This window comes from Dendrobates tinctorius, unplaced genomic scaffold, assembly GCF_039654945.1.
Source record: "Dendrobates tinctorius isolate UK_male_01 unplaced genomic scaffold, ASM3965494v1 ptg000138l, whole genome shotgun sequence".
NCBI lineage: Eukaryota > Metazoa > Chordata > Amphibia > Anura > Dendrobatidae > Dendrobates > Dendrobates tinctorius.
In genome coordinates this window covers 8,017,485-8,039,668 of record NW_027361806.1, presented here as the reverse complement: position 1 = coordinate 8,039,668, position 22,184 = coordinate 8,017,485, and the positions used below count along the sequence as shown (strand labels likewise).

Here is a 22,184-nt window from a genome sequence, read left to right as displayed (position 1 = left end):
ACTGGGAAAACTTATTGACTCGTGTATAACCCGAGGGTGCACAGTGAGTGGCCTCAGTTATCTGCAGTGTGTGGCCCCAGTTATGATGCACAGTGAGTGGCCCCAGTTATCTGCACAGTGAGTGGCCCCAGTTATCTGCACAGTGAGTGGCCCCAGTTATCTGCACAGTGAGTGGCCCCAGTTATCTGCACAGTGAGTGGCCCCAGTTATCTGCACAGTGAGTGGCCCCAGCTTTGCTGCACAGTGAGTGGCCCCAGCTATCTGCACAGTGAGTGGCCCCAGTTATCTGCACAGTGAGTGGCCCCAGCTTTTCTGCACAGTGAGTGGCCCCAGCTTTGCTGCACAGTGAGTGGCCTCAGCTTTGCCGCACAGTGAGTGGCCCCAGCTTTGCTGCACAGTGAGTGGCCCCAGCTTTGCTGCACAGTGAGTGGCCCCAGCTATCTGCACAGTGAGTGGCCCCAGCTTTTCGGCACAGTGAGTGGCCCCAGTTATCTGCACAGTGAGTGGCCCCAGTTATCTGCACAGTGAGTGGCCCCAGTTATCTGCACAGTGAGTGGCCCCAGCTATCTGCACAGTGAGTGGCCCCAGCTATCTGCACAGTGAGTGGCCCCAGTTATCTGCACAGTGAGTGGCCCCAGCTTTTCTGCACAGTGAGTGGCCCCAGCTACCTGCACAGTGAGTGGCCCCAGTTATCTGCACAGTGAGTGGCCCCAGCTTTTCTGCACAGTGAGTGGCCCCAGCTTTTCTGCACAGTGAGTGGCCCCAGCTTTTCTGCACAGTGAGTGGCCCCAGTTATCTGCACAGTGAGTGGCCCCATCATGTTGTTGCTGCCGCTGCCTCCCTTACAAAAAAAAACAAAAACCAGTATGCTCACCTCAGTTGCTGCCCCCTGCTCATCAGCGTTGCGCTCTGCAGTGACTGTGCAGGCAGAGCGCGATAGCGCCCTCTGACCTGATTGTCACTGCAGAGGACGCAAGACAGCAGAGCGCAGGGACAGGTGACTATGCCTCCCAACCCCCCGCGTTCATACTCACCGGGTCCTGGCGCTTGTCTCTGCAGCTCCCCTGCTTGTTGTTCCATGTTGTCGGCGCTGCTCTCTTCCTGGTTCAGCAGTCACGTGGTACCCGCTCATTAAATATGCGCATATTTAATGAGCGGGTGCCATTTGACAGCTGAAGCAGGAAGAGAGCAGCGCCGACAACATAGAACAAGCAGGGGAGCTGCAGAGAAGGGTAAGTATGATCTGACACCCCCGCTCCCCCTCCCCTGCCGATCCCCCCCGGTATATGACTCGTGTATAAGCCGAGAGGGGGACTTTCAGCCCAAACAATGGGCTGAAAATCTCGGCTTATACACGAGTATATACGGTAATTATTTAAAAATCATACAATGTGATTTTTTGGTTTTTATTTTTAGATTCTGTCTCTTACAGCTGAAGTGTACCTATGATAAAAATTGCAGGTCTCTCGATTTTATGTAGGTGGGAAAACTTGCAAAATCGGCAGTGTATCAAACACTTACTGTATTTTTTGTATTATGAGACACTCCGGAGCGCACCCAAAATTTTGAGGAGAAAAATAGGAAATAATTTTTTTTTAATAAAATGGTGGTGCTTATAATCCATGCGTCTTATTGCCTACCGGGTGTGGTGGCTGTGGTGAAGCAGGATCCCAGGGTCGCTGCTGGAGTAGGCAGGAGTGGAGTGATGCTGCAGGCTGGGATGAGGGGATGTTCAGATGTGCGGCGTGCCGCTGCGGTTGTCCGATGCTGCTGCAGGTGTCCGGCATTGCTGTGGTGTCAGGAGCTACTGCGGGTGTGTCCAGTGCTGCGAGTGCCCGGCGGTGCTACACGGTGTCCGAAGGTGCTGCTACGGGCGTCTCCGGTGTTGTGGGTGCCCGGCGGCGCTGCGGGGGTGTCCAGCAGTGCTGCCCGGTGCAGCTGCGTGTGTCTCCAGTGCTGCTGGGGCTCTGCCGACATTTTGTGAAACTCCAGAGCCCCGGCAGTTCCATGGTTTCCTGTGCGGTGGACTCAGGCAAAATGTATTACTCAGACCTGCCTTTTTATGGCATTGAGGATTACGTGAATAACACCCCCAAGTGAGTACAGGCTGTGTGAGTATCAGCTGTATATTACAGCCAACACCGTGCTGCAGCAGACACCATCTGAGCCCCAATGATCAGCTGAAAACAGGTCCGGTGGTCGCTGGATGTAATCACATTAAACACAGATACTGATCCCAGCTCCATTCAATGTGTAGCAGCTGCTATTGAGTATTGCAGAACAGCTCCTAACCTTTTGATCAGGAGTTGTGCTGCAGGACCTGGCAGAGGCCACTACACATTGGAGATATATATTTTCCTGTATGACACAGTGATGTAGCAGCTACACAGAGCAAACTTAAGACGAACGACCTCTGTCATTGTAACATCCCAACCAAAATTAAATAATGCACAGTGCCATAATGGAATTTTTCTAAGTGGACCCAGACTGCACTTCAGTTTTAGACCCCTGATATAAGTAATACCTTTATTACCTAATCAAAACTATATATTGCAACCGTTCAGAGCACAGAGACCCCTATGTCTGGCAAGTATGGAATCCGCATGAGGAATCTATCAAATAAAATGAAAAGCAAGAATAATCTGATATTCCTCTTGATGCTAATGAAAAATATGTAGATGACATAATTCAGTGACGATTTATTAATATTTGAAGTTATAGGCCTGTGGCTGCTGAATTGGACTGATCATATTACAATCATTCATGATTTAAGTTATAACTGTTTTGTCGGCTGCATACAGCTGAAAGTGACTACTACAAGGCCAATTGCCATTTCAACATATTGCTACAATGCAGGAGGGCAGAGCTTTATCAGCTTTACCTCCACCACATCACCGCAGCACCGAGTGGCTGAATCTGAATTCACGTCATTGTTCACACAAGATTCAATCAAATCTACTAGATGTGGACACTGATGTGGATGGTGAATTCCATCCAACCAAGATCTCAGTACAAAGTCTTCTCACAGCTCCAGCAATCAGAATAGTGACCATGTCAGTAATTCGTGAGTAACTATAGGAATCATCTGTATAATTCTCTCTATAATCCAGGATGAGATTCATGGAGATTTTATAGTGAGATCCACAAATAACAAAAGGAGCAAAACAGTTTGTAAATGTCATATTTTATTTCTGCAGATGTAACAGTACCCACTATGGCACCGAGCACAGAACAAACTACTACTCCAATATCAACCACCACAGGACCAACTGCAACTACCACTCAGGGTCCCACCAGCACTGAGCCTCCAACTACCACACAGCCTCCGACTACCACACAGCCTCCGACTACCACACAGCCTCCGACTACCACAGAGCCTCCCATGACCACAGAGCCTCACACTACCACACAGCCTCCAACTACCACTGAACCTCCAACTACCACACAGCCTCCAACTACCACAGAGCCTCCAACTACCACACAGCCTCCGACTACCACACAGTCTCCAACTACCACAGAGCCTCCAACTACCACACAGCCTCCAACTACCACACAGCCTCTGACTTCCACACAGCCTCCATCTACCACAAAGCCTCCAACTACCACACAGCCTCCGACTACCACACAGCCTCCAACTACCACAGAGCCTCCAACTACCACACAGCCTCCAACTACCACAGAGCCTCCAACTAGCACACAGCCTCCGAATACCACAGAATCTTCCACTACCACAGAGCCTCCCACGACCACAGAGATTCAAACTACCACACAGCCTCCCACTTCCACTGAACCTCCAACAACCACACAGCCTCCAACTACCACACAGCCTCCCACCAGCACTGAACCTCCAACTACAACAGAGCCTCCTACTACCACAGAGCATCCCACTACCACACAGCCTGCCACTACCACAGAGCCTCCGACTACCACAGGGCATCCGACTACTACAGAGCCACCGACTACCACCCAGCCTCCCACTAACACTGAACCTCCAACTACCACAGAGCCTCCCACTACCACTGAGCCTCAAAGTACCACCCAGTCTCTCACTACCACAGAACCTCCAAGTACTACACAAACTCCAACTACCACACAGCCTCCAACTAACACACAGCCTCCCACAACCACAGAACCTCCAACTACCACAAATCCTTCCACCACCACAGAGCCTCCAACTACCACTGAATCTGCAACTACAACAGAGCCTCCTACTACCACAGAGCCTCCCACTACCACACAGCCTCTGACTACCACAGAGCCTACGACTACCAAAGTGCCTCTCACTACGACACAGCCTCCAACTTCCACAGAGCCTACGACTACCAAAGAGACACTGACTACCACCCTGCCTCCCACTACCACTGAACCTTCAACTACCACTCAGCTTCAAAGTACCACCCACTCTCTCACTAGCACAGAACCTCCAAGTATTACACAAACTCTCACTACCACACAGCCTCCAACTATCACACAGCCTCACACCAGCACTGAGCCTCCAACTACAACACAGCCTCCAACTAACACACAGCCTCCTTCTACCACAGAACCTCCAACTACCACAAATCCTCCCACTACCACAGAGCCTCCAACTACCACTGAATCTGCAACTACAACAGAGCCTCCTACTACCACAGTGCTTCTCACTACGACACAGCCTCCAACTACCACAGAGCCTCCCACTACCACAGAACCTCCAACTACAACAGAGCCTCCTACTACCACAGAGCATCCCACTACCACACAGCCTCCAACTACCACACAGGCTCCAACTACCACACAGGCTTCCACCAGCACTGAGCCTCCAACTACCACACAGCGTCCAACTACCACACAGCGTCCAACTACCACACAGCGTCCCACTACCACAGAACCTCCCACTACCACAGAACCTCCAACTACAACAGAGTCTCCAACTACGACACAGCCTCCCACCAGCACTGAGCCTCAAACTACCACACAGTCTCCCACCAGAACTGAGCCTCCAACTACCACACTGTCTCCAACTACTACACAGCCTCCAACTACCACACAGCCTCCTACTACTACAGAGCCTCCAACTACAACACAGCCTCCAACTACCACAGAGCTTCCAACTACCACTGAATCTGCAACTACAACAGAGCCTCCTACTACCACAGTGCCTCTCAGTACGACGCAGCCTCCCACTACCACAGAGCCTCCGACTACATTATATTCTATGAGGTGGCTAACCCTCTATGATTCTACGCCAACCCCTGCTACATAATTAAAACGTGTACTGCCTTATATTATGCCCTGATATTAGCATGTTTTACCGCACAATTGGTGGTTTTGTATTTATTTCTATGTAGCTACATAGTGGGCCCCAAGAATGATTTTCTCTGGTGGGCCCAAGGTGCTCCAGTCCGACGCTGCATGCACCCGCCACTTTCCAAGATGGCGGCGCCCATGATCCGGGATGGCGGGGCACCGGGACAGCCAGAGGGATATAGGAGGTACTGGGGAGGGTGAGATCGGACTGCGGGGAGAGCGGAGGGAAGGGGAGTGGGAGCAGACCCTGACGGCAGCGCCCGATCGCTGCCGTCAGACAGTGGCGGGGACCGATCACCCCTGCCAGCCGGTGTGGGGGGGTCAGGTTAGTGACTCCAAGCCATGTCCGATGCTACTGCAGCATCGGCCATGGCTGGATTATAATATTTCAAAAAATTTCATTGACGAAATATTACTGTCGCTCTGATTGGCTGTTTCACTTTTAACAGCCAATCAGAGCGATCGTAGCCACGTGGGGGCTAAGCCACGCCCCCTGTGGTGAAGCACAAAGCATCCTGTGTGTGCGCGCGCATGCGGGTCGGGTGACCTTTCAGTGACCCCGGTCACCAACCCGCAGGAGGGTGATTTATGTGTCGTATTAGCACTGCTTTTCATGAGGCCTACGTAGGCGTCATGGTTCGTGAAGGGGTTAATATTTGAAGTTATAGGCCTGAGGCTGCTGAATTGGACTGATCATATTACAATCATTCATGATTTAAGTTATAACTGTTTTGTCGGCTGCATACAGCTGAAAATGACTACTATAAGGCCAATTGCCATTTCAACATATTGCTACAATGCAGGAGGGCAGAGCTTTAGCAGATTTGCCTCCACTACATCACCGCAGCGAGTGGCTGAATCTGAATTCACATCATTGTTCACACAAGATTCAATCAAATCTACTAAATGTGGACACTGATGTGGATGGTGAATTCCATCCAACCGAGATCTCAGTACAAAGTCTTCTCACAGCTCCAACAATCAGAATAGTGACCATGTCAGTAATTAGTGAGTAACTATACGAATCATCTGTATAATTCTCTCTATAATCCAGGATGAGATTCATGGAGATTTTATAGTGAGATCCACAAATAACAAAAGGAGCAAAACAGTTTGTAAATGTCATATTTTATTTCTGCAGATGTAACCACGAAGACAACGACCACAGGACCAACTGCAACTAGCAGAGAGTCTCCAAGCGGCAGCACCACTCAGCCTCCAAGCGGCGGCACCACCACTCAGCCACCAAGCGGCGGCACCACCACTCAGCCTCCAAGCAGCGGCACCACCACTCAGCCTCCAAGCAGCGGCACCACCACTCTGCCTCCAAGCAGCGGCACCACCACTCAGCCTCCAAGCGGCGGCACCACCACTCAGCCTCCAAGCGGCGGCACCACCACTCAGCCACCAAGCGGCGGCACCACCACTCAGCCTCCAAGCGGCGGCACCACCACTCTGCCTCCAAGCAGCGGCACCACCACTCTGCCTCCAAGCAGCGGCACCACCACTCAGCCTCCAAGCAGCGGCACCACCACTCAGCCTCCAAGCAGAGGCACCACCACTCTGCCTCCAAGCAGCAGCACCACCACTCTGCCTCCAAGCAGCGGCACCACCACTCTGCCTCCAAGCAGCGGCACCACCACTCAGCCTCCAAGCAGCGGCACCACCACTCAGCCTCCAAGCAGCGGCACCACCACTAAGCTTCCAAGCAGCGGCACCACCACTCAGCCTCCAAGCAGCGGCACCACCACTCAGCCTCCAAGCAGCGGCACCACCGCTCAGCCTCCAAGCAGCGGCATCACCGCTCAGCCTCCAAGCAGCGGCACCACCGCTCAGCCTCCAAGCAGCGGCACCACCGCTCAGCCTCCAAGCAGCGGCACCACCGCTCTGCCTCCAAGCAGCGGCACCACCACTCAGCCTCCAAGCGGCAGCACCGCTCAGCCTCCAAGCGGCAGCACCGCTCAACCACCAAGCGGCAGCACCACCACTCAACCTCCAAGCAGCACCACTCAGCCTCCAACTACCACACAGCCTCCAACTACCACACAGCCTCCCACTACCACACAACCTCCCACTACCACACAGGCTCCCACTACCACACAGCCTCCCACCACCACACAGCCTCCCACCACCACACAGCCTCCCACCACCACTGAGCCTCCAACTAACACACAGGCTCCAAATAACACACAGACTCCAACTAACACACAGACTCCAACTACCACAACGCCTCCCACCAGCACTGAGCCTCCAACTACCACAGAGCCTCCAACTACCACTGAGAATCCCACTACCACACAGCCTCCCACTACCACACAGCCTCCCACTACCGCACAGCCTCCCACCAGCACTGAGCCTCCAACTACCACACAGCCTCCCACCAGCACTGAGCCTCTCACCAGCACTGAGCCTCCCACCAGCACTGAGCCTCCAACTACCACAGAGCCTCCAACTACCACACAGCCTCCCACTACCACACAGCCTCCCACTACCACACAGCCTCCCACCACCACAGAGCCTCCCACCACCACAGAGCCTCCAACTACCACTGAGCCTCCCACTACCACAAAGCCTCCCACTACCACACAACCTCCAACAACCTCTCAGCCTCCCACCAGAGGTGAGCATCCAACTACCACACAGGCTCCAACTACCACAAAGCCTCCCACTACCACAAAGCCTCTGACTACCACACAAACTCAAACAATCGCTCTGTCTCGCCCCAGCACTGAGCCTCCAACTACCACAGAGCCTCCAACTACCACACAGCCTCCCACCAGCACTGAGCCTCCCACCAGCACTGAGCCTCCCACCAGCACTGAGCCTCCAACTACCACAGAGCCTCCCACCAGCACAGAGCCTTCCACTACCACAAAGCCTCCCACTACCACACAGCCTCCAACAACCACTCAGCCTCCCACCAGAACTGAGCCTCCAAGTACCACACAGGCTCCAACTACCACTGAGCCTCAAACTACCACTGAGCCTCCCACTACCACAAAGCCTCCCACTACCACACAGCCTCCCACTACCACACAGCCTCCAAAAACCACTAAGCCTCCCACCAGCACTGAGCCTCCAACTACCACAGAGCCTCCAACTACCACTGAGAATCCCACTACCACACAGCCTCCCACTACCACACAGCCTCCCACTACCGCACAGCCTCCCACCAGCACTGAGCCTCCAACTACCACACAGCCTCCCACCAGCACTGAGCCTCTCACCAGCACTGAGCCTCCCACCAGCACTGAGCCTCCAACTACCACAGAGCCTCCAACTACCACACAGCCTCCCACTACCACACAGCCTCCCACTACCACACAGCCTCCCACCACCACAGAGCCTCCCACCACCACAGAGCCTCCAACTACCACTGAGCCTCCCACTACCACAAAGCCTCCCACTACCACACAACCTCCAACAACCTCTCAGCCTCCCACCAGAGGTGAGCATCCAACTACCACACAGGCTCCAACTACCACAAAGCCTCCCACTACCACAAAGCCTCTGACTACCACACAAACTCAAACAATCGCTCTGTCTCGCCCCAGCACTGAGCCTCCAACTACCACAGAGCCTCCAACTACCACACAGCCTCCCACCAGCACTGAGCCTCCCACCAGCACTGAGCCTCCCACCAGCACTGAGCCTCCAACTACCACAGAGCCTCCCACCAGCACAGAGCCTTCCACTACCACAAAGCCTCCCACTACCACACAGCCTCCAACAACCACTCAGCCTCCCACCAGAACTGAGCCTCCAAGTACCACACAGGCTCCAACTACCACTGAGCCTCAAACTACCACTGAGCCTCCCACTACCACAAAGCCTCCCACTACCACACAGCCTCCCACTACCACACAGCCTCCAAAAACCACTAAGCCTCCCACCAGCACTGAGCCTCCAACTACCACAGAGCCTCCAACTACCACTGAGCATCCCACTACCACACAGCCTCCCACTACCACACAGCCTCCCACTACCACACAGCCTCCAAAAACCACACAGCCTCCAACTACCACTGAGCATCCCACTACCACACAGCCTCCCACTACCACACAGCCTCCCACTACCACTGAGCCTCCCACCAGCACCGAGCCTCCAACTACCACACAGCCTTCCACCAGCAGTGAGCCTCCCACCAGCACTGAGCCTCCCACTACCACAGAGCCTCCCACTACCACAGAGCCTGCCACTACCACAGAGTCTCCCACTACCACAGAGCCTCCAACTACCACAGAGCCTCCTACCAGCACTACCACTACCACTTCCACTACCACTTCCACTACCTCACAGCCTCCAACTACCACACAGCCTCCAACTACCACACAGCCTCCCACTACCACACAGCCTCCCACAACAACACAGCCTCCCACAACCACACAGCTTCCAACTACCACACAGTCTCCAACTACCACACAGCCTCCCACATCCACTGAGCCTCCGACTACCACACAGCCTCCAACTACCACACAGCCTCCAACTACCACACAGACTCCCACTACCACACAGCCTCTCACTACCACAGAGCCTCCAACTACCACACAGCCTCCTACTACCACAGAGCCAACTACCACACAGCTTCCTACCACAACAGAGTCTCCCACTACCACACAGTCTACAACTACCACACAGCCTCCCACTACTACACAGCCTCCCACTACCACAGAGCTTACAACTACCACACAGCCTCTCACAACCACAGAGCCTCCCACTACCACAGAACCTCCCACTACTACACAGCCTCCCACTACCACAGAGCCTACAATTACCACACAGCCTCCCACTACCACAGAGCCTCCAACTACCACACAGCCTCCAACTACCACAGAGCCTCTAACTACCACAGAGCCTCAAACTACCACCCAGCCTCCAACTATCACCCAGCCTCCAACTACCACACAGCCTCTGACTACCACAGAGCCTACGACTACCACAGAGCCTCTCACTACCACACAGCCTCCCACTACCTCAGAGCCTCCAACTACCACACAGCCTCCAACTACCACACAGTCTCCTACTACTACAGAGCCTACAACTACCACACAGCCTCCAACTACCACAGAGCGTCCAACTACCACAGAGACTCCCACTACCATAGAGTCTCTCTCTACCACAGAGCCTCCAACTACCACACTGCCTCCAACTACCACACAGGCTCCCACCAGCACTGAGCCTCCAACTACCACACAGCCTCCAACTACCACAGAACCTCCCACTACCACTGAACCTCCAACTACAACAGAGCCTCCAACCAGCACTGAGCCTCAAACTACCACACAGTCTCCCACCAGCACTGAGCCTCCAACTACCACAAAGCCTCCAACTACCACACAGTCTCCTACTACTACAGAGCCTCCAACTACAACACAGCCTCCAACTACCACAGAGCTTCCAACTACCACTGAATCTGCAACTACAACAGAGCCTCCTACTACCACAGTGCCTCTCAGTACGACGCAGCCTCCCACTACCACAGAGCCTCCGACTACCACAGAGCCTCCGACTACCACAGAGCCTCCCACTACCACACAGCCTCCAACTACCACAGAGCCTCCGACTACCACAGAGCCTCCGGCTACCACAGAGCCTCCGACTACCACAGAGCCTCCGACTACCACAGAGCCTCCGAATACCACAGAGCCTACGACTACCACAGAGCCTCTTACTACGACACAGCCTCCAACTACCACAGAGCCTCCCACTACCACAGAATCTCCAACTACAACAGAGCCTCCAACTACGACACAGCCTCCCACCAGCACTGAGCCTCAAACTACCACACAGTCTCCCACCAGCACTGAGCCTCCAACTACCACACTGTCTCCAACTACTACACAGCCTCCAACTACCACACAGCCTCCTACTACTACAGAGCCTCCAACTACAACACAGCCTCCAACTACCACAGAGCCTCTAACTACCACTGAATCTGCAACTACAAAAGAGCCTCCTACTACCACAGTGCCTCTCAGTATGACGCAGCCTCCCACTAACACAGAGCCTCTGACTACCACAGAGCCTCCCACTACCACACAGCCTACGACTACCACAGAGCCTCCCACTACCACAGAGCCTCCCACTACCACAGAGCCTATGACTACCACAGTGCCTCTCACTACGACACACCCTCCAACTACCACAGAGCCTACCACTACCACAGAACCTCCAACTACAACAGAGCCTCCCACTACCACAGATCCTCCAACTACCACACAGCCTCCAAGTACTACACAGACTCCCAGTACCACACAGCATCCGACTAGCACTGAGCCTCCAACTACCACAAAGCCTCCCACTACCACAGAGCCTCCAACTACCACTGAATCTGCAACTACAACAGAGCCTCCTACTACCACAGAGCCTCCCACTACCACACAGCCTCCCACTACCACACAGCCTCCCACTACCACAGAGCCTCCGACTACCACAGAGCCTCCGACTACCACAGAACCTACGACGACCACAGAGCCTCTCACTACCACACAGCCTCCCACTACCTCAGAGCCTCCAACTACCACACAGCCTCCAACTACCACACAGTCTCCTACTACTACAGAGCCTACAACTACCACACAGCCTCCAACTACCACAGAGCGTCCAACTACCACAGAGACTCCCACTACCATAGAGTCTCTCTCTACCACAGAGCCTCCAACTACCACACAGTCTCCTACTACTACAGAGCCTACAACTACCACACAGCCTCCAACTACCACAGAGCGTCCAACTACCACAGAGACTCCCACTACCATAGAGTCTCTCTCTACCACAGAGCCTCCAACTACCACACAGCCTCCAACTACCACACAGGCTCCCACCAGCACTGAGCCTCCAACTACCACACAGCCTCCAACTACCACACAGCGTCCAACTACCACACAGCCTCCCACTACCACAGAACCTCCCACTACCACAGAACCTCCCACTACCACTGAACCTCCAACTACAACAGAGCCTCCAACCAGCACTGAGCCTCAAACTACCACACAGTCTCCCACCAGCACTGAGCCTCCAACTACCACACTGTCTCCAACTACTACACTGCCTCCAACTACCACACAGCCTCCTACTACTACAGAGCCTCCAACTACAACACAGCCTCCAACTACCACAGAGCCTCCCATTACCACAGAGCCTTCAACTACTACACAGCTTCCCACTACCACAGAGCAACCAAATACCACACAGCCTTATGCTACTACAGAGCCTACAACTACTACACAACCCCCAACTACCACACAGCCTCCTACTACCACACAGCCTCCAACCACCACACTGCCTCCAACTACCACACAGCCTCCAACATCCACAGAGCCTCCCACTACCACAGCGCCTCCAACTACAACGCAGCCTCCCACTACCACAGAGCCTCCCACTACTACAGAGCCTCCAGCTACCACACAGCCTCCCACTACCAGCCAGCCTCCAACTACCACTGAGTCTCCTACTACCACAAAGCCTCCAACTACCACACAGCATCTTACCACTGCTAAGCATCCAACAACTACTCAGACCAAGACAACTCCAGCTGCTGATTTGGTTTGTCCGTTAAGATTCAGAATTACTAATATCACGTTTAACGAGAGGCTCCTGGACACATCGTCTCCAGATTATGAAGCACTGAGCAATCAAATAATCAGAATAGTAAGTAACAATGAATGCATCTCCACATTTATATTTACCGGTTTATGATTAAGGAGTGGTCCGTACATGTTCACAGAATGAATATGTTTTGTCAGATATGGCAGATTATATTCTCACATCTGATCATCCCTATAAGGTCACGCTCACACGTTCAGTATTTGGTCAGTGTTTTACATCAATATTTGTAAGCCAAAACCAGGAGTGGGTGAAAAATGCAGAAGTGGTGACACCTTTCTAATATACTGTACTTTTTCTCAGATTATTTCTCTCCTGATTTTGCCTGGAAAATACTGATGTAAAATACTGACCAAATACTGAGCGTGTGAACTTGGCCTTATGGGGATCATATTTCTATACATCACATGTATTAACAAAAGAGTTTTTTTTACACTGTTCTTAATGAAAAAAATTAGATCCACTCCTGATATGAGCAGGGGTATATTTTCAGCAATATTCGTGCCGTTTCCTCCATCACCTGTCGCCTCAGTAAGATCTATAGAGTATGGCCTGCTTCATATCACACTGGATGCTATAACACAGGAGGATGGGGGTGATCCCACGATCACATTACTGGAGATCTCACTCTTTTTTCCTCTGATCTTATTCTACAGGTACTGGTACTTATACAGCCATATTTCAGGGTTAACTTCTATATAATCAACTTGAGATTTCGGTAAGTACTTATAGTATAGGATTGTGAAGGACACAATGATAATGATCTGGGAGGAAATTCATCATCCAGGGACATCACCACTATTAGCCACATTTGGACATTTCACATCCTAGTCTGATACTACATGAGGGATTACTGATACATTTTAGGTATTTGCTACCCATGTGTTAAACACTATAGAGGTCTTATGTCCCCTTTTCTGCTACATCAGCACAACAGGCAGAATTGGTATTGAGGTACTGTAGAGGTCTGAGCTTTATACAACTTCATAATGAAGAGGACGTGACACTTGTTGACCGCGGTGAACGCCAGGTGGACAAAGTTTACTAGTTATAACCATCAGAATGCCTGACTATGGCAGCAAATTCCTGTCCGTAGGTAAAGTTCAGCTCTGCAGTACATATTGTGGGAACATTTATGGGAAAATGTTATAATATGGCTCCGGTGATATCTCCTCAGGAGAATGATTGGTGTAGGAAGGACACGAAAAAACTAAGCTGATTAGAGCCTCCCATTATTATATGGTATGTGCAGGAGGGGCACATGTGTGACTGCAATGTAATAGCAATCAGTCACAAAACATGTAACAGAAAATGATATTTGCCAACCTGTCACAACAAGACGACCTGTTCAGATAGGACCCTATACTAAACAGACACCTGTCCAGGGGAGGAATCCAAGACAGAGGCAGTCACCAACCCAAAATGTGCAATGTAAGAAAGAAAGTTACTTATCACCTCCTGAGTAAAATAAATGTCAAATGCAAATCTGCAATGACTTCAATGGGAAAGATAAAGGGGCAGAGTTATCAATATTAATTTTAACATAAATGGGAAGTATTGAGGTGAAAGTGTCACAGATACACCAAAAATTATAATTGTCTGTACTCTCCATATAAAGGCTTCAATACAAACCAACCTAACCACAGAGGTGGCACCCTAATAGGAAATGCAAGATAGGCGCCCCGCTCATTGTCGCCTCTCCTTAGGGAAGGTACCCCAGACTACTAGTGTCCCTCTTATTGTAGCAGGTACAAAGCCAGAGCAATCCAGTGATGGTGTAAGTCATCCATCACACTAGACACCATAAATAGACATCACCTTCCAGCAACAGATAGAAAGACACAAGATTGTCCCCGTATGAGATGATCACAGTAAAAGATCAGGACATTTGCTTCAAAGGAGGGATATCATCCGTGAACATTCAAGGGATTAAAGATGTTCATTCCCCACAGTTACCAATACATATCACCTCTAACAGCTTGATGCGTTTCCCATTTTAGAGAGCCATTCATCAGGAGTGAAGTAAGATGTCACAAAATATTGATGACGCCACTATATATTTTTTCTCTTTGCCAATCAGCACCTATCATCTGGCTTACTCTGTGCTAAAAACTTGCCTTAAAATTGTATTCATATTTTTTGAAGCACAGAGCTGCACTAAGAACACATCCCCTTTCCAGCCAGGCTTCCTTGTCAGTCAAGGAGATAAACGTATTTACAACACAGTAAATACGATGTAAATCAAAAAAGAGCAAAGTGAGCCAGAATTCAGCTGCATTATATAATACATCTCCCCTATAGTTTTCAGTGTATAAGAGACTTCCCCATGAAATTATTCTCACCCTCTATATCCCCAATTCTGCTGTCAGTATACTGGATATTTCAGAACTTCTAACCTGACTTTTTGGTTTCGTCCTGCAGGGAAGGTTCTATAATCACCACCATGGATATAGTTTCTGAAAATGCTACAGATACTCCTACCTCCGAACAGATGGTTGAAGCAGTGAGCGAAGGATTGAAAAACACCTCACCGCCGAATAATGTTGAGGATTTCGAGTTTGATCCTCAGAGCATTCAATCTAGAGGTAAATGTACACTGGGATTATTCTGGACTATATAATATTCACACAACCCTCCATAAGCAAAAATTATTATTCAGAAAGAGCAGTATTATTTAAAAGTAAATTATTGATCGCAAAAAAAACATTCTCCAGCATAATTTATTATAGTGAAAGAATATTATCTTTATATTGTCTATAACTATTATGTGTTTCGGAGACTACTCCTAAATTCCCTCTCCTGTCTGTCACTAAGGGTGTGTGCACACACTGCGGATTCTGCTGCGGATCTGCAGCGGTTTTGGCCCTGCGGATCCGCAGCAGTTTACAGTACCATAATATCCTATGGGAAAAGGAAATCGCAGTGCAGACGGTGCGGATTTTGCGCGGATTTGCTGCGGTTTACCGTCTCCTCCATTGTAGAGTTGATAAACCGCATGGCAAAACCGCAGGCTAATCCGCAGATACCTGCGGATTTTGCAAAATCCGCGCGGATCAATCCGCAGACCAATCCACAGCGTGTGCACACACCCTATCTCTCTGCAGTTTGGCCAGGAAATTTGTTTGGTGAGCGTCTACTCTTAGATCAGGACATGATCTTCATACGATTTAGGAGACGTGAAGGTGCAGGGCTCACGGACCTCTCCCTCTATCACAAAACGTCCTTATGGTTTTGCATGTTGGGTTTAATTCATAACAAAGACTGAGCACCGTTCCCTTAAAAAAATCTAGGTGACCGCTATCAAAAAATGAAACTTGTTGAAATACAGTGAAAAATTAAGAAATAAGTTCCGTCTTTCAATTTATCCCGAACCCCTCACACCAGGTTTCTGGCTGGATTAGATAGGAGCTTCATCCCACGTATTTCCAACATATTAAATGAGTCCTATTTTGGAGAAACCTGTTCCTCCAGGGGCAGGATACCTGTACAATAGCTCTAGGCATTCATCATTATCTTCAAGGTGATGACTTAACCCCTTCCAACACATTGATGTAACTGTACATCTAGATTGAAAGTAGTTTTCCTCAATGATGTAAAGAGTTATGTCTCTTGGATGGTGCAGGCACTGGAGTTGTGCCTGTGCTATCTGCAGCAGAGACTGCCTATACACAGCTGAGCTCCTGACGCATGTGCCGAGAGCGGACTTAACTCTGATCCCAGCACTTTAACAATTCAGATGCCGCTCTCAATATCGCTACTGTGCAGTGACTCTCCGGCGCCAGCGCAGAAACAGGATAAAGACACTGCCCATAGAAGGGCGGTTAAGGTACCAATAACCGTGTGAGTGCATGGTGCATGCACAGGATTACGGCAACGCAACTGCACGTCACAAGGCAGTGTGACATGTATGGGAGTGATGTGGTTTTGTAATGAAGAGAGGAAGTAGGGATTTCTTCAAGGCACCGCATGCCTTGTTAAAAATCATTTCATAAAAGTGCTTTTCTTAATATCTACACCACAGCATACAGGTAAGACTAGTTTAACCATTCTATTACCTGTATACCCATAGTAATAGCTTAAAAGCGTCCAGGAGGGACAGATTCCCTTTAAGGGATTTGACAGGGGAAGAACTCTTCTTCTGTAATCCTACTGGCAATCCCCACAGCACGAATGTCTGTAAGTTGTCGATGGCTGCAATGCCTGTGGGTCTGGCATACACCTCATCCTATCAAATTCCATCACCGGCCATGTCCAATAGGCTTCCTGTCAGTCAAACACTGTGGGGTTAGACAATGCACTGTACTACATAAGTTGTACAGTGAATTTTCAATGCGATCAAAGGATTGTATGTTCATGCAGCATGTAATGGGTGGATGCCGTCAATTATATCACGACAATGAGACTCATTATAGAGACTGGAACTGTGAGGTCAGTGCAGGTTCGGAGGCAGTTAAGTTACATTATTCTTTTTTAAAAAGCTTCCAAATTTTCTAGATGGATCTTTATTGTGTTCTGAACACAGAAAGATTGGTAATTTATTTTAACCTAAGTATAAGGCTGGAGTCACACTAGCGAGAAATACGGACGAGTGCTATGCGAGAAAAAAATCTCATTGCACTCGGACCAATGTTAATGTATGGGGCAACTCCCATCAGCCGATTAATTCTCGCCCGTACTATACGGGCTGAGAAAAACGCAGCATGCTGCGATTGTTACCGTATTACGGCCGTAATACGCCAATGCAAGTCTATGGGGGCGAGAAAAATACGAATTACACACAGATCACACGTGTGACTTGCAAGAAATACGCACCGGTCTCCTTTAGAAAAGCCGGCAATTCAGTGTGGTGTACTGTAAAATCACACTGACAGGTTATTTTTTAATAAAGAATTGAAATAATAGATATATACACATAGTAGCGTGGAGTTCCCGGCTTCATTAAAAGAATTTTTAATTAGTGTGTGTGTGTGTGTGTGTCTTTTTTAACCCTTTATTACTGTGGGATTAATAATTGATAGTTGTCTTATTGACACATCTCCATTATTAAAGGCAATGGGAATAGAGAGGCAAGAAAAGGCGCATCTAATAGATGTGCCTTTTCTGGGGTGGCTGGGGCCAGATGTTTGTAGCCGGGGGGGGGCCAAAAACAATGGTCCCTTTCTAGGCTATGAATATCTGTCCTCGGTCACTGGCTTTCCCTCTCTGGCGGAGAAAATACCGCGGAAGCCCACACTTTTTTTTCAACTAATTTACCCATTAATTTAACACCTACATGTCCCAAATTTTTCACACCTACCCTAATCTAATTATTAGTCTAAAACATTTTTAAAACTAAATGAAATGAAATGGTTTACTGTATGTAAACCACGTGTCATTTCATGTCGGGTTCTGTAATGATTTTACAGAAGCTGGCAGTTGATTTAGCGACTATAATGCTATGTAGAACTCTATGAAATATAAATATATATATACACAGTATTTGTGTCTCAATTACATGTATATATATATATATATATATATATATATATATTCTATGTGTCTATATCTATTCTTTCACTTGTGTTTTAAAACCTGTCATTGGGGTCCATTATATGTCCGTTTTGCAAGCCGGCGACATGGATGCAATACAGATGTCACATGGATGCTTAGATGCGAGAAAATTGCTTTCTCGCATTACAATCGGATGACATAGGGATCACTGTTCAGGGAACATTTCTGCCTATTACGACCGTAAAATACGGACCGTATTTTTATACGTTGTGTCTGACTCCGGCCTAATCCAATTTTTCTACTAAAATGTTGCTTTGGCCCCAAATTTTCTATCTTCACAACAAGTATTAGGAAAAAATGGATCCCACAATGTGATATACACGTTCTCCCAAAAGCAATAATAGCATGTTTGATCGCCATACAGAGGTGCACAAGCAAACATTATTCTTCAGGTGAGTACGTTCTCAGCAATACCAGATTTATAAAAGTTTTTGTTTTGCTTCTTTTGCCCACTATAAGCTATTTTATTTTTAAAGCAAGTTTTTAGATTAGTATCCTCATAATTGGAGACCTACACGTTTTTTTGTTAACAGTGGTATATGAGGGTTTGTTTTTCACTGCATGAGTTGAAGTATAAAGTGCATGTTTATACTTATTTATCCTTTTCTACGGTAGTCACCTTATGGGTTATATAATGGGACAGTTTTATCTCCAGCCATTCCAAACACAGTAAGAGTCAGTGATAAGCGGTCATAAAGGAGCACTAAAGGGGCCTTTACACATAGCGATATCGCTAGCGATACCGCTAAAGAGTCACCGATTTTGTGACGCAGCAGCGATATTGCTAGCGATATCGCTATGTGTGATACTTACCTCCGACCGGCTCCCCCGCTGTCTGTCGCTGATCGCGCGAGATCGTACAGCTCCATTTCTCGTTGGGCGCTTTGTGCTGGGCTTCCTGCTGGCGCCGACGAGCGATGTGTAGACGCGGGCAGCAGGACGTCAGGATCGCCTCGTCTGAAAGGTAAGTAATGACCGCTGCTGCGTCGCTACATCGCTGTGAGATCTGCCTGTTTGGCAGCTCACTAGCGACCATTTAGCAATGCACCAGCGATCCTGACCAGGTCGTATCGTTGTCGGGATCGCTGGTGCATCGCTAAATGTAAAGGGGCCTTTAGGAAGCAACCCAGGGGCAGACAAGGATGTCAGGTCTCCACCGCAGCTCCAGCCGAAAGCCTCCAATGGAGGATAGGAGCAATGAGAAAATGGAAAACGGTCTTAGGAGCGCAGGAAAGAGACTCGGACAAGAGATGGGTTTAAACCACAACGCGTTTCGACGGAGGAACGGTCTTCATTGACCTGATGAAGACGGTTCCTCCGTCGAAACGCGTTGTGGTTTAAACCCATCTCTTGTCTGAGTCTCTTTCCTGTGCTCCTAAGACCGTTTTCCATTTTCTCATTCCAAACACAGTGATACTATTTAGTGGCGGCTTTTTTTGTACATAAAAAAGCATTTTTAATAGTCAAAGATTTTTCTGTGAAGATTTTTTCAATTATTTTTTTACCTTTTTATTTTGTCCCATCATAGAAAGTGAACATTTTACATATTGTTCTCTGGTCTAATGCACTGCCATTCTTCTGTATTGCTGTGCATTAACCCCATCACTACTGAGCCCGTTTTCACCTTCATGACCACGTCAAATGTTACAATTCTGACCAGTGTCACTTTATGATGTAATAACTCTGGAACGCTTAAACTGATCCCACCGATTCTGAGATTGTTTTTTTTGTGGCATATTACACTGTACCACGGCTACACATGAGGGCAATCTGGCCAGGCACCCCCGGAGCCTCGGGCCCGGAGAACCCGGCCAGATTGCCCTCATTATTAGCCGCCTTGAAGGGCCCCTTGGAGGCTCTGGGCCCCGCTGCAGTCGCACCTGTTGAACCGGCGGTATGTCCGCCCATGAGTTTCAGCTCCCTCCGAAGATTTTCTATTGGGTTCAGGTCTGGAGACTGGCTGAACCACTCCAGGACCTTGAAATGCGTCTTACGGAGCAAACCCTTTGTTGCCCTGGCTGTGTGTTTCACATCATTATCATGCTGGAAGTCCTAGCCACGGCCCATCTTCAATGATCTTACTGAGGTAAGAAGGTTGCTGGCCAAAATCTCACAATAGATGACCCCATCTATCCTCCCTTCAATACGGTGCAGTTGTCCTGTCCCCTTTACCGAAAAACACATCCACAGTATGATATTTCCCTTACCATGCTTCACGGTTGGGACAGTGTTCTTAAGGTTGTGCTCATCCTTCTTCTTCCAAACCAGTACCGCTGATATATCCCTTATAGATGGTGAGCACGCATGGGCAGAGTCCTCTCTCATTCCTTCTCCTATACCAGTCGTGACTTGTATTGTTTAAGATTACTGTACTTGTTGTTTATTATGTATACCCCTTCTCACATGTAAAGCGCCATGGAAAAAATGACGCTATAATAATAATAAATAATAATAATACTAAAAATTTCTATTGTGGTCTCATTTGACCACCTGACCTTCTCCCATGCCTCCTCTGGATCATTCAGACGGTCATTGGCAAACTTCAAACGGGTCTGGACATGTGCTGTTTTGAGAAGGGGGATCTTGTGTGCCGTGCAGGATTTTATTCCATGACGGCATAGCGTGATATTAACAGTAATATTTGAGACTGTGGTCCTAGCTCTCATTAGATAATTGACCAGGTCCTCCCGCTTAGTTCACGGCTGATTCTTGACCTTTCTCAGAATCATCCTTACCCCATGAGGCGAGATTTTGAATGGAGCGCCAGACCAAGAAAAATTGACAATCATCTTGTCTGTCTTCCATTTTCTAATAATTGTGCCAACAGTTGTTGCCTTCTCACCAAGCTGCTTGCATCTTGTCCTGTAGCCCATCCAAGCCTTGTGCAGATCTACAATTTTGTCCTTGGTGTCTTTAGGCAGTTCTTTGGTCTTGGCCATGGTGAAGAGGTTGGAGTGTGATTAATTGAGTGTGTGGGCAAGTGTCTTTTATACAGGTAACGAGTTCAAACAGGTGCAATTAATACAGGTAATGAGTGCAGAGTAGAAGGGCTTCATAAAGAAAAACTAACAGGTCTGTGAAAGCCAAGATCAATTGCAAATTATTGTATATACTCGAGTATAAGCCGATCCGAGTATAAGCCGACCCCCCTATTTTTGCCACAAAAAACTGGGAAAACTTATTGACTCGTGTATAAGCCGAGGGTGCACAGTGAGTGGCCTCAGTTATCTGCAGTGTGTGGCCCCAGTTATGATGCACAGTGAGTGGCCCCAGTTATCTGCACAGTGAGTGGCCCCAGTTATCTGCACAGTGAGTGGCCCCAGTTATCTGCACAGTGAGTGGCCCCAGTTATCTGCACAGTGAGTGGCCCCAGCTTTGCTGCACAGTGAGTGGCCCCAGCTATCTGCACAGTGAGTGGCCCCAGCTTTTCTGCACAGTGAGTGGCCCCAGCTTTGCTGCACAGTGAGTGGCCCCAGCTTTGCTGCACAGTGAGTGGCCCCAGCTTTGCTGCACAGTGAGTGGCCCCAGCTATCTGCACAGTGAGTGGCCCCAGCTTTTTGGCACAGTGAGTGGCCCCAGTTATCTGCACAGTGAGTGGCCCCAGTTATCTGCACAGTGAGTGGCCCCAGTTATCTGCACAGTGAGTGGCCCCAGCTATCTGCACAGTGAGTGGCCCCAGCTATCTGCACAGTGAGTGGCCCCAGTTATCTGCACAGTGAGTGGCCCCAGCTTTTCTGCAC

The 22,184-nt window shown here is 49.3% G+C and overlaps 1 protein-coding gene across 1 annotated transcript in view; it reads left to right on the top strand.

The window, feature by feature from the left end:
• The window catches only part of LOC141048873 (uncharacterized), a 111,576-nt gene that overhangs the window by 33,275 nt on the left and 56,117 nt on the right, over window positions 1–22,184 (top strand). Inside the window, exons 7-9 of the mRNA XM_073544962.1 lie at window positions 6,431–12,939; window positions 13,551–13,612; window positions 15,316–15,479. Of these exons, the coding sequence (XP_073401063.1) occupies window positions 6,431–12,939; window positions 13,551–13,612; window positions 15,316–15,479 (6,735 nt within the window). The remainder of the gene's footprint in view (window positions 1–6,430; window positions 12,940–13,550; window positions 13,613–15,315; window positions 15,480–22,184) is intronic.